Here is a 20,000-nt window from a genome sequence, read left to right as displayed (position 1 = left end):
CCTCTCCCCCCTTCCTCCCTCTCACCCTTCTCCACTCAACTCTCCTCCCCTTTCTTCCCTCCTTCCTCCTTCCCTCCCTCCTCCACTCTCCTCCCTTCACTCCCTTCCTCCCTCCACTTTCCTCCCTTTCTTCCTCCTTCCTCCTCTCCTCCCCTCCACCCTTCTCCCCTCTCCTCCCTTCCTCCCTTCTCCACTCAACTCTCCTCCCTTTCTTCCTCCTCTCCTCCCCTCCACTCTCCTCCCTTCCTCCTCCCCTCCTCCCTTCCTCCCCTCCACCCTTCTCCACTCAACTCTCCTCCCTTCCTCCCTCGCATCCTCCATCACAGCCTTGTGTGATGGAGGATGCGTTACGGAGGAGAGAGAGCGCAGGTCAGGTCAGGTCGGAGGCAGCGAAGTCGAAGGACCGACAACACTAGGGATTTAGCTATGGAAGATGGAGGAGGAGGAGGAGAAGGAGAAGAGGAAGGGGAAGAGGAAATAGAAGGGGGGAAGAAGAGGAAATAGAAGGGGGAGAAGAAGAAGAAGAAGACGAGAAAGAGGAAGAAGAAGATGAAGACGAGAAACAGGAAGAAGAAGAATACGAAGGAGAAGGAGAAGAAAAAAATAGAAAACAAAAGAGAGGAAGAAGACGAAGAACAACAACAAGACGAAGAAGAGGAAGAAGAAGAAGATGGCGACGACGATGACGTGCCCCTTCTTCGCCAAGGTCAGGCCTAAGACGCGGCGGATCTGGAGCCCGAAGTGCGTGTGGCTAAATGATTGAGAGCAGCGCTGGCGTTGGTTCGTGAATAAGGCAGAGGAACAGGGCGTGAAAACGCTGTTTGTTGGGCCGAAGCTTCTCTTGGCGAGAGATCAGCGGCGGCGGAGGGGCGGTCTCGCTCTCTGGGAATGTACCAATGTATATATGTGTGTGTGTGTGTTTGTGTGTGTGTGTGTGTGTGTTTATATATGTGTGTTTGTGTGTGTGTGTGCGTGCGTGTGTTTATATATGTGTATGTGTGTATATATATGTGTGTGTGTGTTTATATATGTGTGTGTGTGTGTGTGTTTGTTTGTGTGTGTGTGTGTGTGTTTGTTTGTGTGTGTGTGTTTGTTTGTGTGTGTGTGTGTGTGTGTGTTTCTTAGTGTGTGGTAAATGATTTTGTGTGTTGGTGATGATGTATTGTGTGTGTGTGTGTGTGTGTGTGTGTGTGTGTGTGTGTGTGTGTGTGTGTGTGTGTGTGTGCGTGCGTGTGTAGAGAGAGAGAGAGAGATATATAGATAAATACACATGAATCTTACGCGCGACATCCATACACAGTCGCGAGCGAGAGCGTGTGTTCCGAAGCAGGTTTCGAGCTCCTGCTATTCTCGTCGCTGCTTCCGTCGGTTCTTCTGTTCTTGCAGTCGCGTTGCAGTCGACGTTTTGGCTGTTGCTGTGATGGGCGTGATGGGCGTGCTCGCTGGGCGTCGGGGCTTGATTGGCGTGAACAAATAATTTCTTTGGCTGCTTGTCCAGGGCGACATGTATTCTGTCTCGGAGTTCGTCGGGACGAGTCGGATGCGAAGGTGGCGGTGCGGATAGCGGAGGGTGGGGTTTTATATATATATATATATATATATATATATATATATATATATATATATATATATATATGTGTGTGTGTGTGTGTGTGTGTGTGTGTGTGTGTGTGTGTGTGTGTGTGCGTGTGTGCGTGTGTGTGTGTGTGTGTGTGTGCGTGTGTGCGTGCGTGCGTGCGTGCGTGCGTGCGTGTGTGTGTGTCTGTGTGTGTGTGTGTGTGTATGTATACTTAGACATATACACACACATACATACATACATGTTACTACTTCGTATTCTTCGCTTTGTGTCGTGCTTCGCTGACCCCCCCCCCCCCCCCCCCCCGTGGCTCTACAGAAAATAGGAAAGCCTTGGCCAATTTCCGCGAATGAAACACGAGTGAGACTACGTAGGTTTCCAGATATCGACAAAAACGCACACAGAAACAAGCGCACATACACTCACAAACACGGATTCATACACTTACAAGCACGCATTCATACACTTACAAACACGCATTCATGCACTCACAAACACGCATTCATACACTCACAAACACGCACATATATTCACAAACACGCACATATATTCACAAACACGCACATATATTCACAAACACGCACATACACTCACAAACACGCATTCATACACTCACAAACACGCATTCATACACTCACAAACACGCATTCATACACTCACAAACACGGATTCATACACTTACAAGCACGCATTCATACACTTACAAACACGCATTCATGCACTCACAAACACGCATTCATACACTCACAAACACGCACATATATTCACAAACACGCACATATATTCACAAACACGCACATATATTCACAAACACGCACATACACTCACAAACACGCATTCATACACTCACAAACACGCATTCATACACTCACAAACACGCATTCATACACTCACAAACACGCATTCATATACTCACAAACACACGCCCATACACTCACAAACACGCATTCATACACTCACAAACACGCATTCATACACTCACAAACACGCATTCATACACTCACAAACACGCTTTCATACACTCACAAACATGCATTCATACACTCACAAACACGCATTCATACACTCACAAACACGCATTCATACACTCACAAACACGCTTTCATACACTCACAAACATGCATTCATACACTCACAAACACGCATTCATACACTCACAAACACGCATTCATACACTCACAAACACGCACATACACTCACAAACATGCATTCATACACTCACAAACACAAACATACACTCTCAAACATGCATTCATACACTCACAAACACGCACATACACTCACAAACATGCATTCATACACTAACAAACACGCACATACACACAAACACATTCATACATTCACAAACACACTTACATACACTTACAAACACAAGCACACACACAATGAAATGCACACAAACATCCCAAACACCCAATCACAAACGAACACACGCATACACGCACTAACAGTCTACACTTGAAACTAATTTTAGGTCAATGATCTGAAACTGAAACACAAATCTGAATGTAAAACCGAAAAAACAGGCTGAAATAATGTCGGGGTTTCAGACTGATTCTGTGAAACTCGACCCCTGTTTCGATATGAAACTTGAGTTTGATTCAGGCCCAGACTTAAGGAGTGTGGTCAGTGTTGGCAAAAGGAAAGCAGCGGGATTTAGTGTTGGCAAAGAGGTGTTTAGTTTTGGCAGAGAGGGAGTTTGTGGTCAGTGTTGGTCAAGAGAAACTGCGGGATTTAGTGTTGGCAAAAAGAAGGTGTTTAGTTTTGGCAGAGAGAGTGTGTGGTCGCTGTTGGTAAAGAGAAAGAGTGTGCTCACTGTTGTCAAAAGGAAAGCAGCGGGATTTAGTGTTGGCAAAAAGGTGTTCAGGTTTGGCAGAGAGAGGGAGTTTGTGGTCAGTGTTGGTCAAGAGAAACTGGGGGATTAGTGTTGGCAAAGAGAAGGTGTTCTGTTTTGGCAGAGAGAATGGGTGGTCGCTGTTGGTAAAGAGAAAGAGTGTGCTCACTGTTGGCAAAAGGAAAGCAGCGGGGTTAGTGTTGGCAAAACTAAGGAGTATTTCCAGTGTTGGCAAAGGCAAAGACGTGTGTTCACTGTTGGCAAAGAGAAAGAACGTGTTCACCGTTGGCTAAGGAAAAGAGTGTGTTCTATCGTGTTGGAAAGAACATCTGTGTGCTCACTACTGACCAAGAGAAAGAGTGCACTCGGTGTTGGCAGAGGGAAGCAGCGTTGTCAACTGTTGGCAGAAGGAAGACGAACCGGAATTAGCCCCAAGGGTTTCGTCGTGAGGGTCGCTGGTCTCATTGTCTCCCCTTATCGTGGGCGTGATGCTATCTCTCATGGGCGTAGGCCGGCAGGACGACCACGGGCGGCTTTGTCTACAAGGCTGTTTTTGGGCGTTTTGTCCCGTAATTGGCGATTTGTCTGCGAGGAAATAAAATCGTGGGTCTCTCTATCGGGGCCTCGTTTGGGGTCGAATTGGCTGGTTTGAAGTTGGTGTTGTTAACCGTTGTGGGCGGTGGCGGTTCAGCGGCTCCTCTTGCGGCTGTTGTTGTTGTTGTTACTGTTGTTGGTGACTCTGCTGTTGGCGTTGATGTGTTTGTTGGTTTGTTGCTCTTTTTGTTGTTGCTTTTATTGCTCTTGTTCTTGCTGTTGTTGGTGCCTCTGCTGTTGGCGGTGATGTGCTTGTTGGTTTGTTGTTATTTTGGTTGTTGCTTCTATTGCTGTTGTTGTTACTGTTGTTGGTGCCTCTGCTGTTGTCGTAGATGCGTTTGTTTGTTGTCATTTTTGTTGTTGGTACCTCTGCTGTTGCTGTAAATGTTGTTATTTTTGTTGTTATTTATGCTATTTTTATGTTGCTACTGTCGTTGCTTCTCCTGCTATTGTTGTAGTTGTTGTTGCCGTAGATGTTGCTTCAATTGTTGCTATTGCCGATGTAGTTGTTATATTTGCTCACATTATGTTGGGAAACGCGACTGCATTAGCAACAGATCGCAAAAAAAGGACAGTGAAAGGGGAGGCAGCATATCAGACAACACTAACTCCATTTCTTCTTGACGTCATAGCACGCAGGGGGTTCATTTGACATCACCGATCATTGTGGGACTTTTAGTGACACCAATCATATGGATTTCCTCAGGTGATGTCTGACCACACTGCTCCTTCCCACCTTTGGTATTGATCTGCCAACACCGACTGATTTTTTTTTTTTTTTTTTTTTTTTTTTTTGTCTACTCTGGCCCCATGTGTTCCATTTGCCAACACTTTGTTAAAACCGTGTTCCATCTGCCGATATTGAAATACTTTTTGCTCCCTGCCAACACTGACTATATTCGTTCCCTTTGCCAACACTAACACCTCCCCCCCTTCCTTTTTTCCTTGCCAACACTGACCCCCCCCCCCTTTTTTCCCTACCAACACTGACCAAACGCGTTCCATTTGCCAACACTGAATCCCTTTCTCCCTGCCAACACTGACCACACAAGCTCCCTTTAACCTGGGTTGTCAGGACGAAAATATCTCCCCCCTCCCCCCTCTCCCCTCCCTCCCTCCCCCCCTCTCTCCTTTCTAAAATCCATCTGTGTTCACCCAAATAAAGCGAACAGCTGTTTATCTACCTGTACAGGTGTGTGTGTGGTTGGGACCGGTTTATATGCATCTGTGTCTGTGGCTTTTTTTTTCGGTTTTGAGTCTGGTTGCTGAATAAAACTCGTGGTTTAGGTATGACTATGGGTATGTCTTATGTTATATTGCTTTGTATGAGTGTTTTTGTATAGCTGGGTGTATGCTCTGGTGTGTTTTTGCGTGCGCGTGTGTGTGTATTCTGTATATGAGTTGTCTCTTTACATTTAGGGTTGTAAATATACGTATGTTTTTTTTTCTTTTTCTTTTTTTCTTTCTTTGTTTCTTTCTCTTTTTTTCTTTTCTTTCTTTTTCTTTCCTTTTCTTCCTTTCTTTCTTTGTTTTCTTATCTTTCTCTCTATTTCTTTCTTTTTCTTTATTTTTCTTTCTTTCTTTCTTTCTTTCTTTTTGGGGGGGTTTGCATATCTGCTTGTATTTTGTATCTGATTTGTCTGTTTACATTTAGGGTTGTATGTACATATTTTTATCGGGGGGGGGAGGGTTGTTTTGTAAGCTGGGTGTGTGCTAATCTTTGTCCTGAATGAGTTTTGTTCACTGAGTGTATGTTCACTTTTGTTCAGTATGTGCGTGTGTTTTGCATCCTGAGTGTATGTGTGTGTTTGGGATGTGTGTTATGATAACTGTTATTATCATTATCTTTACGATTGTTATTTGTCTCGTTATCATTGTTACTATTATTATCGTTGATGGTATTGTTATTGTGATTATTATAATCATTATCATGATTATGATGATGATTGTTGTTATTATCATTGATATTATGAATATTAGTATTATCCTTATTATTATTATTATAATTTTCATTGTCATTATTTTCATTATGATTGTAATGATTATAACTGTCATTCTTGTTGTTATAATCATTATTTTTTCTTACTATTATCATCATCATTATTGTTATCATTATTACTATTACTATTATTATCACTATTGTTATTCTTATCATTATTATCATCATTATTGTTATTATCATTATTTTAGTTATTGTTATTAACATTATAATCATTATTATTATCGTAATCATTATCATTATCTTTTTTATCATTATTATTATCATTATCATTATTATTATTATTATTACTGTCGTTTTGTTCTTGCTGTTGCCATTGACATCATAATTATTATTGTTGTTGTTGTCGTTGTTTTAATCATCATTGTTATAATTATTATCATTATCATTGTTATTTTTCTTATTATTACTATTATTACTATCATTATTATCATTACCATTATGACTTTTGTTATTATTATTATTTTCACTGGAAATTATTATCATTAGTAGTAGTAGTAGTAGTAGTATCATTACTATGATCATTATCATCATTATTATTATTATTGTTATCATTATTACTATTATTATTATCATTATCATTATTGTCATCATCATCATCATTATCATCATCATTATAATTCTTGTTATCAAAATAATTATTACTATCACGCTTGTCATTATTGTCATTACTACGATTGTTATAATTATCGTGTTTGTTGTTGTTGTTGTTATCATAATTATAATTATTGTTGTTATCATCATCATTACTATCATCATTATTCTTACTATCATTGTCATTATCATCATTATTTTCATTATCATATTCATTATTATTACTATCATTATCATTCTTATTATCATTGTCATTATCATCATTATTATCAATATCATTACCCTTATTATTAATATCATTATCATTTTCATCATCAGTACTATCATTATCATTATTATTATTATCATCACCATTTTATTATCATCATTCCTATTGTTATTCACATATCCTACGTCAAGCATTTTTCCTTGTCCTTGTCGCTCATTGGCTGTTGCTGCCAGTGACGTCATCAAGGAGTTACCAGAAACTACCATGCAAATAAATAAGATTATTTACGTAAATACAGTACATGCATAGATTTATACATGTAGGTATGTGCTGTGTAGGTAATTGAAAGACGAGATTGACAGTAAGGAACGTTAAAAGATTGTGAAGGATATTAATATTGTTGCTCAGGTGTCTCTCTCTCTCTCTCTCTCTCTCTCTCTCTCTCTCTCTATATCTCTCTCTCTCTCTCTATATATCTCTCTCTCTCTCTCTCTATATCTCTCTCTTTCTCTCTTTCTCTCTCTTTCTCTTTCTCTCCTCCTCTCTCTCTCTCTCTCTCTCTCTCTCTCTCTCTCTCTCTCTCTCTCTCTCTCTATCTCTCTTTCTTTCTCGCTCTCTCTCTCTCTCTTCCTCTCTCTCTCTTCCTCTATCTCTCTTCCTCTCTCTCTCTCCTTCTCTCTCTCTTCCACTCTCTCTATCTATCTGTATCTCTCTCTCTCTCTCTCTCTCTCTCTCTCTCTCTCTCTCTCTCTCTCTCTCTCTCTCTCTCTCTCTCTTCTCTCTCTCTCTCTCTCTCTTACTATTTACGTTGTCCATATGCCCATTTATTTATCTGTCTATGACCTACCTACCTTCTTATCTGTTTATCTATCCATCTGTTTATCTATCCATCTACCTACTTATCTATTTAACTATATATCTGTCTATCTATTTATCTATCAATCTGTCTAAATCAATCTTTTTTATCTATTTATCTATGTATGTCTATAAATCTATCTATTTATCTTTTTCTCTCTCTATCTATCTATCCATCCATCTATCTACCTATCTCTCTGTCTGCCTGTCCATCCGTCTGTATCTACCATGCATAATTTTTTTTTTTTTTTTTTTTTTTTTTTTTTTTGACTAAGAATTGCCGCAGATTCCGGAAATGTTCTTACAAAAGAATGAAAGATCCAGTGATTTTTTTTCCGATGTGAAAACGTTCTAATATTCCAGAAACGTTTCGACTTAACCGAAACGTTTTTGTTGTCGTTGTTATAGTCATCATGGTTATAATTATGAGCCTTGTCATTGTTGTTTTTTTCTTATTATTACTATTATTACTGTCATTATTATCATTAATTGTTATTATTATTATTATGATTATGATTATTGAATATTATTATCATTATTTTTTCTTATTACTATTATTACTGTCATTATCATTACCATTATCACTCTTGTTATTATTATTATTATTATTATTATCATTATTAAATGTTATTATCATTATCATTATTATTATCATTATCATTATTATTATCATTATCATTATCATGTTTAGTATTATCATTATCATCATTATTATTATTATCATTATCATTATTATCATTATTATTATTATTATCATTATTATTATTATTATCATTATTATCATTATCCTCATTATTATCATCCTCATTATCATTATTATCCTCATTATTATTATCATTAACATTATTGTTTGTTTATTGTTGGTATTCTTCACTCAGGGTCGATAGATTTTTTATTAATAATTACCATTAAATTATGAGATGATTTTATTTGTTCGAACTTTGGCGAATCTAAAGCCAAAGTTTGAATTTTGTAATTGTGTTGACGACCAAAAGAAGGAATTTTGGTTGACATAAAACAGCGACATCGAATTATTTTCTTCCCAGTATCGAATTATTTATTTCAAAGGGAATTAGATCCAGGTTTCGAAGTTTATATTTTGCATATATTTTGAAGGAATAAAGATCAGGCAAAAAAGCATTTGATGAAAGAGGGGGAGGGGGAAAAAAGATGATAACGGTGATGGTAATAATGATAATGGTTAATAGGCATTATAATGAGGGTGGTGATGATGACAATAAAAACAATAACAGCAAAACAATAAAAACAACAATAATGAAAATAATAATAAGAATTATAATGATAATAATAACAATTTTTATAATAATAATAATTGTTACTGATAATGATAATTATAGCATCGGTGATAACAGCTATGAAATATATATCTTAATAATAATAGTAAGAAGAAAGAGATGCAGAAAAGGATTAAACTAAGAAGAACAGAATTAAGAGAACGAAGAAAAAAGAAAAAAAAACAAGGAAAGAAAGAGAAATAGATTTTTTTTAATGATAAAAAAAATCAAAATAATAATAATAATGATGATAACAATAATCATAAAACATAAATCCAGCTCGGCATCTAAGCGCAAACACGCCAGCATCCCCCCCCCACACTATCTCACGGCCCTGGCGAAGACAAAAGATCGATAGACTAATCAATAAGAACGATCAAAACACGCAGCGCTAACGGCCCCCTCCACAGCAACCGAGCGACTGGCGGCCGTCAGGAACTCGGGGCCTTTGTTTTGATGGCGACGCCGAACAAAAGAGAGTCGACTTGCGCAACTGTCGGCGGCGTTCATGAGCGGTGCAAGATTCGACACAAATTCTTGGGTTATTTGATCGAGTGGGTGGCAGTAATGCGGTGGAAATGATGGTGTCTGTTCGGGTTTTTTTAAACAACAGATGAATGGAATTTTGCTACATGGGTGTATGTGATATATATGTATATATATATATATATATATATATATATATATATATATATATATATATATATATATATGTATATATATATGTATATATGCATATATATATATATATATATATATATATATATATATGTATATATATATGTATATATGCATATATATTATATATATATATATATATATATATATATATATATATATGTGTGTGTGTGTGTGTGTGTGTGTGTGTGTGTGTGTGTGTGTGTGTGTGTACATATATACATATATATACATATATAGAGATATATGTGTTTGTGTGTGTGTGTGTGCATATATACATATATATATATATATATATATATATATATATATATATATATATATATATATATATATATATATATAAACAGTATATGTATATACATACCTATGTATATCTATCTATCTATATATATATATATTTATATATATATTTATGTATATATATATATATATATATATATATATATATATATATATATAGGTAGATAGAAAGATAGATAGATATCAACGTGTGTTTGTGTGTATGTGTCAGCGTACGTGCGTCCACTGAATGCGTAATTTATTGTTGTTTTGTTGTGTTGATTTAACATCTATTTCAAGACAGAACACAGAGAGGGAAATATACTACAGCTTAACATATCAAAGCACGACAACTATAAATCAGGAAATCTGCGCGCGTGTGATTGTATTTCGACTATTTCGAGAACCAAGCTCTCCATAACAACGAAAACCGAGGGATAGTTTGGGTGAGGAAGCGACCGGCTGATCAGCTGTCCGCAACGACGACAGAAACGAGAAGACACACGCACACATACATACATACACATACACATACACACACATACGTACGCACACAGACACACATACACACACACAAACACACACACACACACACATAAACACACACATAAACACACACATAAACACACACACGCACACAGACACAGACACACACGAACACAGACACACACACACACACACACACACACACACACACACACACACACACACACACACACACACATACACACACACACACACACACACACACACACACACACACACACACACACACACACACACACACATATATATATATATATATATATATATATATATATATATATATATATATATATATACATATATATATATATATATATATATTTATATATATATATATATATATATATATATATATATATATATATATATAATTTCCAGCAAGGCCGAGGGGGAAATGGAGGCGAGAGACGGACGTGCCGGGGGGGAAAGAGAGTTGTGTATCGCTTGAGACTTTGTGTATTTGTGCATCAGTTCTTTTGTTTGGTTGTTTGGTTGTTTGATTGTTTTGGGGATAGATACTACTACTTGAATGAAGGATTATGGGATGAGGAACGGTTACTGTTTGTTTTATTGATTTTTAAGACATAAAAAAATCAATCAAGACATTGCTTACTCTTTTTCTCTTTCTCTTTCTCTCTTTTTCTCTCTCTTCCTTTCTTTTTCTCTTTATTTCTCTCTCTCTCTCTCTCTCTCTCTCTCTCTCTCTCTCTCCATATCTCTCTTTGTCTCTCTCTCTCTCTCTCTCTCTCTCTCTCTCTCTCTCTCTGAAAGACGTTCATTTATTTTTCTTTCTCATTCAATCCTTCTCTCTCCTTCTCTTTCTCTCATTTTCATTCAGTCCTCTTTCTCCTCACTTTCTCATACAGCCTCCTCTCTTCTTTTTCACCTTCTTATAGACCTCTCTCTAAGTATCTATCGATCTACCTCTCCATTTTCTGCCTGTCTATCACTAAATATCTTCCTCAGTTTATAGCGCTATTTATACCCTTATTTCTCATCTTCGTTCGCCCTCTTACACCTTCGTCCTGCCTCTCTCTTCTCTCCTTTCTCTGTTCCCCCTCCCTCCTTTTCCTCTCGCCCCCGCCTCTCCCCCCTTCGCCCCCCTCTCTCTCTCCCCTCACCCTTCCCACCTACAGCTTCTCCCTTCTCTCCTTTCTCTGCCCCCCCCCCCACTCCCTTCCCCTCGCCCCCACTTGTCCTCCCTCACCTCCTCCTCGTCCCCTCACCTCCCTCTCTCCCCCACTTCGCCCCCTCACCTCGCTCTCTCCCCCTTCGTCCCTCTCCCCCCTTCGCCCCTCTCATCTCCTCACCTCCTCCTCGCCCCTCACCTCCCTTCTCCCACCTTCGCCCCCTCACCTCCCTCTCTCCCACCTTCGCCCCACTCCCTTCCCATCGCCCCCACCTCTCCTCCCTCACCTCCTCCTCGTCCCCTCGAACCCCCCTCACCTCCCCTTCGCCCTTCTCCCCCCTCACCTCCTCCTCATCTCCTCACCTCCCCCTCTCCCACCTTCGGCCCCTCAAACCCTCCCTCACCTCCTCCTCGCCCCCACACCTCACCTTCCCCCTCTCCCCTCACCCCCCTTCTCCCCCCTTCGCCCCCTCACCTCCATCTCTCCCCCCTCACCTCCCCCTTTCCCCTTCTCCCCCCTTCGCCCCCTTCACCTCCTCCTCTCCCCTCTCCCCCCTCACCTCCTCCTCTCCCCCCTCTCCCCTCTCTCCCCCTCTCCCCTTCGCCCCCCTCACCTCCATCTCTCCCCCCTCACCTCCCCCTTTCCCCTTCTCCCCCCCTCGCCCCCTTTACCTCCTCCTCTCCCCTCTCCCCCCTCACCTCCTCCACTCCCCCCTTCGCCCCCTCACCTCCCTCTCGCCCCTTCGCCCCCCTCACCTCCCTCTCCCCTCACTTCCCTCTCTCCCCTTCGCCCCCTTCGCCCCCTCTCCCCCCCCCTTCGCCCCCCCTTCGCCCCCTTCGCCCCCCTCACCTCCTCCTCCCCCCTCGTCCCCTCATCCCCTTCGCCCCCCCCCCTTCGCCCCCCTTCGCCCCCGTCCCTATCTTATGAAAAAGAGAGGAATGGTAAGCTGCTGTTATTCCGGCAGTGAATATACATGGGGAACCGCTCTGCCGTTGTCATGGAGTTCCCTTATTTGCGTGAGTCATAATTCTCTCTCTCTCTCTCTCTCTCTCTCTCTCTCTCTCTCTCTCTCTCTCTCTCTATCTATTTATCTATCTATCTATCTATCTATCTATCTGCGTCTCCCTCTTCTCTCTCTCTCTCTGTATTTCTCTTTCTCTTTCTCTGTCTGTCTCTTGTCTCTGTCTCTGTCACTCTCTTCTCTCTTCTCTCTCTCTTCTCTCTTTTCTCTCCTCTCTCTCTTCTCTCTTCTCTCTTCTCTCTCGCTCTCTCTCTCTCTCTCTCTCTCTCTCTCTCTCTCTCTCTCTCTCTCTCTGTCTCTGTCTCTCTCTCTCTCTCTCTCTCTCTCTCTCTCTCTCTCTCTCTCTCTCTCTCTCTCTTTCTCTCTCTTTCTCTCTCTCTCTCGTCAAGCTGTGACAGGTGCAAAACTCTCCTTCTGTAAACGTTAAGAATACTGTATTCTCTCCCCCATTCTCTTCCAGTTCCCATTCGCTAGATGCGTTTTCTCTCTGTTCTGTATAGCGTTCATAGACTTGTATGACCTTCGAGGAATTTATTTTTTCTCTCTCTCCCTCTTTCTCTTTTTTTTCTATCTCTCCTCTTTATTTTTACTTATATTTTTATTTTTATTTCTCTCTCTCTCCCTCTTTCTTTTTTTTTCTCTCTCTCTATTTCTTTTTATTTTTATTTTTATTTCTCTCTCTCTTTCTCTTCCTCTCTCTCTTTCTCTTTCTCTCTTTCTCTCTCTCTTTATATATATATATATATATATATATATATATATATATATATATATATATATATATATGTATGTATATATATACATTTATATATATACCTAGTCTCAAATTATTTTTCATACACAAGTTTATTCTTACTAAATTACTGTTTTACTGTCAGGGAAATTATCAAAATCATAATTAGTACACAATCCTTCCAAAATTTCTGACATCCCATGACACGACCTTGAAACTTAATCAACGTTATTTCCTATCCGTTAGTGCCGCTGCCACCACCTGGGATTTTGCTTTATAAGGAAGCCCCGAAAAAAAAATTCAAACGTACCTAATTTATATTCGAGTAGCATGACTTAAGGGTATTAAGGCTCGTGGGGTGGACTGAATTCATTACTCTGTTGAGTGTGTGGCAAATATACAATAGTCATAGAAACATTTGTAACTAATAGTTTTTTATTCCAAAGACAAACAACGAAATGGCATATCACAATATAGAAAACAAGAAATATTTTCTACTAACGTCATTTAAGTCTAAGGTTAACCTTAATTTTAGACTCTCAAATGGCTTACTAATAAAGCAATAATCTTTACTATAAACATAATAAAAACAAACATGAGGCGGGTTACAAGTCTGTGAATACAGATGTTGGCCAAGAACTCCGCTTAATATTTTACTAGAGAGATATGGTTTTACGGTTTCTGTTTCTTTAAATTCCATAATTTTCTACTCAAAGAAATTAAAATGAACTGTAAATGAAAGGAGATAATGGAGATTATGGGAATGAAACTTTTTTTTTATCATAAATTATAAATCATTATTTCTTACTTTTAAACTCGTCTTTCTGAATCGAGGATATACACTATTCATTGAAATAGAATATAACAAGGGGAAAGGTCTGGAAAATTCTAGCAACATTCTTCTATTAGTATTGTATTCTGTGACTTTTTTTCAATTTCATAAAATTGTATTTATGGAAATTGGTAGGCCTACATTTTAATTCCGTGATCTTCATTTGTTTTTTATAGTGTGTAAGTGTTGCCAATCGGAAGTGTGTGTCACTGTTCTAGAGGCACTGTATATGCAAGTAGAAGAAAATATTGTGCTTTGTTAGAGTAGATTAGCAACATTGCTCAGACTAGCAGTCGTTTTGGGCATATTTTAAATAATCCAATCCATCTCGACATATATACATATGTATATATGTGTGTATGTGTGTGTGTGTGTGTGTGTGTGGGCGGGTGTGAGTGTGTGTGTGCGTGTGTGTGTGTGGGCGGGTGTGAGTGTGTGTGTGTGTGTGGGCGGGTGTGAGTGTGTGTGTGTGTGTGTGTGTGTGTCTGTGTCTGTGTCTGTGTGTGTTTCTGTGTGTGTGTGTGTGTAATTGTGGATGCTTGTGTAAATAGATAGACAGATAGATCGTCTCTGTTTCTATCCCTGTCTTTCTTGTGCCTTTATGTCTGAATGTAAGTGTGAATATGCATCTTCGCATGTATCTGTATGTGTCTGCACACTTTCTCTATCTCTGCTTGAGTTCGTGTATGTTACAGATACACATATTAGGCAGGAGTAAGTGTGTACCAGTGATTGCACGGGTGTTAGCGGACGCCAAAGCCCCCCCAGCAACAGCCTTGGGCGGTTCAGCATGTCGTTTGTGGGCGCGTTTGATCCCGGTTTGAAGAATGCTCGGATAAGCCCATTCTCTGCTTAGCCATTTTGTGAAAAAGTTTTCTGTAAGGAGAATAAGAAAAAGGGAAAAAAAACGTGTCTTGTTCCTGCTAGGGTTTGCCCTCCTCCTCTCTCCTTCTTTCTCTCTTTTTTTCATTTCTCTTTCTTGCTTTTATTTCGCTCTTTTCTGTCTGTCAGTCTGTCTGCCTGTTTTTATCTCCCTGTCTCTAACTCTCTTTCTCTCTCTCTCTCTCTCTATCTATCTATCTATCTATCTATCTGTCTGTCTGTCTGTCTGTCTGTCTACCTATCTATCTATCTATTTATCTATCTATCTATCTCTGACTCTCCCCACCCCTCCATTCCCCTCCTCCTCCTCCTCCTCTACTTTTTCTCCCTACGTTTTTCCTCTCTCGCTCCCTGGGAAACCACACATGGTGTTCGATTCATTTTCATATTATCTCTATCTCTCTTTTCTTCTTTTGCGTTCGACTTTTTTGCTCGCATTTATGTGTGTCATATTCATCAAATCGTGAGAACCTTCCATATGGGTCACCTGAGATTTTTCCTTTTTTTCGCTATTGTTTTTGTTTTTCTCGAAGGCGAGGTAAACAAAGGCCGAAAAACAAAGATGTGTATTTTTTTTAGTGTTGCTCTCTCCCTCTCTCTCTCTCTCTCTCTCTCTCTCTCTCTCTCTCTCTCTCTCTCTCTCTCTCTCTCTCTCTCTCTCTCTCTCTCTCTCTATCTATCTATCTATCTATCTGTCTATTTATCTATCTATCTATCTCTATTTTATACTTGTTTCTCGTTGTTTGTGTTAGTGATTTATTTTTGTTCATGATTAATCGTCGAGTTTTTTTTTCTTTTTTTTTTGTTTTTTTGTTTTCGTGCGTGTGTGTATGCACTGAAAGAAACGCATAAAGTGGATAACAAGGAAAAAATAATGAGATAATTGAAGAGACTGGATCGCCGAAGTTCGCGGGGGTAAGGTAAGGAGGGTGAAGGTTGGGGCAAGGGAGGAGGAGGAGCGGGAAGCAGAGGAGGAGGAGAAAAAGGGAGATGGTAGGAGGAGACACGAGGCTCCCTGAAGCGATGGCGGAGACATAGGGGACCGAAGGGGAGACCGAGAGGGGAGACCGAGGGGGGAGAAAGAATTTGGAGACCGAAGGGGGAAAAGTGTGGAGACTGAGAAGGGAAGACTGTAGGGAGACAGAGAAGAAACCGAAAGGGGGAACCAGGAGAGAAGACCGAGAAGGGGGACAGAGAGGAGACCGAGAAAGGAGACCAGGAGAGAAGACCGAGAAAGGAGACCAGGAGAGAAGACCGAGAAGGGGACTGAGAGAGGAGACCGAGAAAGGAGACCAGGAGAGAAGACCGAGAAGGGGACTGAGAGGGGAACCAGGAGAGAAGACCAAGAAGGGAGACCGAGAGGGGAACCAGGAGAGAAGACCAAAAAGGGAACTGAGAGAGGAGACCGAGAAAGGAGACCAGGAGAGAAGACCGAGAAAGGAGACCAGGAGAGGAGGCCGAGCGGGGCGCCGAAAGCGGAGGCCGGGGCGGGCGGCTGGAGGGCCAAGCGATCCACGCCGGCACTCACCCGCGGTCGCCCGGGCAACCGCTTGGGCTCAGGTACGGAGTCCACACCTGGCCGCCGACGCGCTTCCGGAACGCCGCCGCGCTTGGGCCTTCCGCTCCCCCGCCCGTAGGCTCAAGTTCGCGCGCCGCCGCCCCCGCGGGCTTACGCGCCTTGCCCGCCGCCGCGATCTTAATTTGGAAGAAGCCTGAATAACTGGGCTTCCGTTGTCCCAGGAACCGCCGCCGCTGCCACCGCGACGCAGCCCACCGAGGCTCGTCGGATCGCGCCGCCGCTGCTGCCGCGGCTCCGGCTGCCTCTCGAATCCCTCGCTAGGCATGCCGCCGCTGCGCTGTGTGTCCCGCCGCTATGTGTCCCCCCGTGGCCGCTACCAATCCCTCTGCTACCGCTACCAATCCCTCTGCTACCGCTACCAATCCATCTGCTACCGCTACCAATCCCTCTGCTACCAACCTCACATCTACCGCTACCAATTATTATTTCTATTGTCGTTATCATCATTATTATTTGTTTTATTTTTATCATCATTGATATTGTTATTATTATCATTATCATTACTATTTCTATTATCCACATTTCTTTATCATTAGTATTTGTACTATTATTGTTGATATTCTTATTGTTATTCTTACTGTTCTTAGTGTCGTTGTTATCGCTATCATCATCATCACCATCGTTATCCTTATTATCATTATCATCATCATTATTATTATCATTATCATCATCATCATCACCATCATCATCATCATCATCATCATCATCATCATCATCATCATCATCATCATCATCATCATCATCATCATCATCATCATCATCATCATCATCATCATCATCATCATCACCATCACCATCATCATCATCATAATCATCACTTCTATTATCGTTATGCTTACCATGGTATGTTGTCGTGTTATCATGTTACGCTAATCATCACCATTTTGTATAATCAGTGTTATCATTACCTTTGGCGTTTGTATTTCTTTCGTATTTGATTCGGTAATTTTTCTTTGACTTTTTGATTGACTTTTTAATTGACTCTTTAAATGAGTTTTTGACTGACTCTTTGATTGAGTTTTTGATTGACTTTTTGACTGACTTTTTAATTGACTTTTTGATTGATTTTTGAATGACTTTTTGACTGACTTTTTAATTGACTTTTTGACTGACTTTTTGATTGACTTTTTGACTGACTTTTTGATTGATTTTTAATTGACTTTTTAATTGACTTTTTGACTGACTTTTTGATTGACTTTGTGATTGACTTTTTAATTGACTTTTTGATTGACTTTTTGATTGACTTTTTAACTGACTTTTTGACTGTCTTTTTGTTTGTGTTTTTGTCTGACTATTTGATTTACTTATTGACTGACTTTTTAATTGACTTTTTGACTGACTTTTTGATTGACTTTTTGATTGACTTTTTAATTGACTTTTTGACTGACTTTTTGATTGACTTTTTAATTGACTTTTTGATTGACTTTTTGATTGACTTTTTGACTGACTTTTTGACTGACTTTTTGATTGACTTTTTGACTGACTTTTTGATTGACTTTTTGACTGACTTTTTGATTGACTTTTTGACTGACTTTTTGATTGACTTTTTGATTGACTTTTTGACTGACTTTTTGACTGACTTTTTGATTGACTTTTTGATTGACTTTTTGATTGACTTTTTGATTGACTTTTTAACTGACTTTTTGATTGACTTTTTGACTGACTTTTTGATTGACTTTTTGATTGACTTTTTGATTGACTTTTTGATTGACTTTTTGACTGACTTTTTGATTGACTTTTTAATTGACTTTTTGATTGACTTTTTGATTGACTTTTTAATTGACTTTTTGACTGACTTTTTGACTGACTTTTTGATTGACTTTTTAATTGACTTTTTAATTGACTTTTTGACTGACTTTTTGATTGACTTTTTGATTGACTTTTTGACTGACTTTTTAATTGACTTTTTGACTGACTTTTTAATTGACTTTTTGATTGACTTTTTGACTGACTTTTTGATTGACTTTTTGATTGACTTTTTGACTGACTTTTTAATTGACTTTTTGATTGACTTTTTAATTGACTTTTTAATTGACTTTTTGACTGACTTTTTGATTGACTTTTTGACTGACTTTTTGATTGACTTTTTGACTGACTTTTTGATTGACTTTTTAATTGACTTTTTAATTGACTTTTTGACTGACTTTTTGATTGACTTTTTGATTGACTTTTTGACTGACTTTTTGACTGACTTTTTAGTTGACTTTTTGACTGACTTTTGATTGACTTTTTGATTGACTTTTTGACTGACTTTTTGATTGACTTTTTAAGTGACTTTTTGATTGACTTTTTGATTGACTTTTTAATTGACTTTTTAATTGACTTTTTGACTGACTTTTTGACTGACTTTTTAATTGACTTTTTAATTGACTTTTTAATTGACTTTTTCATTGACTTTTTAATTGACTTTTTGACTGACTTTTTGACTGACTTTTTAATTGACTTTTTAATTGACTTTTTAATTGACTTTTTCATTGACTTTTTAATTGACTTTTTGACTGACTTTTTAATTGACTTTTTAATTGACTTTTTGATTGACTTTTTAATTGACTTTTTGACTGACTTTTTAATTGACTTTTTAATTGACTTTTTAATTGACTCCTTGACTGACTTTTTAACATATTTTTTATTAACTTTTTGACACTGAAATATAAAATCGTGGGAGAAGAACGATTCTAAAATTACTGCAATATCTAGCAAGATTTCCCCCTATTTAGGGAAGAGAGAGGAAAGGAGAGAGAGAGAATGGGAAAAGGAAAGGGGAGGGAGACAGAACAAGAGGGAGAAAGAGAAGAGGTTGAGAGAGAGCGAGGGAGGGAAGGAAAGATGAGAAAAGGGAAAGGAGAGAGAGAGAGGGGGGGAGAATGGGAAAAGGAAAGGATAGAAGAGGGATACAGAAAGAGAGGGAGTAAGAGAGAGAAAGAGAAGATGGTTGAGAGAGGGAGGGAGGGAAGGAGAGAGAAGAGGGAAGAGATACAGAAACAGTTATGGACTGATAGAAGCAGAAAGACACAGAGAGTGAGAGAGAGAGAGAGAGAGAGAGAGAGAGAGAGAGAGAGCGAGAATGATAGAGGGCGAGAAAAAGGGACAAGCACGAGTGAGGTCAGAGGTCACAAGGTCAAACCAGGGGAGAGAGGAGGACGAAGAGGAAGCTGAATACCATGTCTAAGGTGAGCTAAGGTCGTGAGTGAGGGTCGTGAGTCCTTAGGGTGAGCTAAGGTCGTGAGTCCAAAGGATGAGAGAGGGGCATGAGTCTTAAACATGATGATAAGTGTGAGTCCACATTTATGAGAGAGAAAGAGAGAGGATACGAGAGAGAGAGAGAAGATAAGAGAGAGAGAAAAAGAAGGTAAGAGAGA

At 39.5% G+C, this 20,000-nt stretch overlaps 2 protein-coding genes across 2 annotated transcripts in view; one reads left to right on the top strand and one right to left on the bottom strand.

The window, feature by feature from the left end:
• Nucleotides 1-20,000, top strand: part of Eip93F (Ecdysone-induced protein 93F) — a 214,007-nt gene that overhangs the window by 172,917 nt on the left and 21,090 nt on the right. The window lies entirely within an intron of this gene.
• LOC138866957 (serine/arginine-rich splicing factor 4-like) overlaps nt 4,135-20,000 on the bottom strand; it is a gene marked incomplete at its 5' end in the record, with an annotated part of 21,591 nt that continues 5,725 nt past the window's right edge. Inside the window, 2 exons of the mRNA XM_070141337.1 lie at nt 4,135-4,385; nt 18,030-18,124. Of these exons, the coding sequence (XP_069997438.1) occupies nt 4,135-4,385; nt 18,030-18,124 (346 nt within the window). The remainder of the gene's footprint in view (nt 4,386-18,029; nt 18,125-20,000) is intronic.

This window comes from Penaeus vannamei, chromosome 28 (genome assembly GCF_042767895.1).
Source record: "Penaeus vannamei isolate JL-2024 chromosome 28, ASM4276789v1, whole genome shotgun sequence".
In the NCBI taxonomy this organism is placed as follows: Eukaryota; Metazoa; Arthropoda; class Malacostraca; order Decapoda; family Penaeidae; genus Penaeus; species Penaeus vannamei.
The sequence above is the reverse complement of the archived record's forward strand: the minus strand, read 5'-3'. Positions and strand labels throughout refer to the sequence as shown.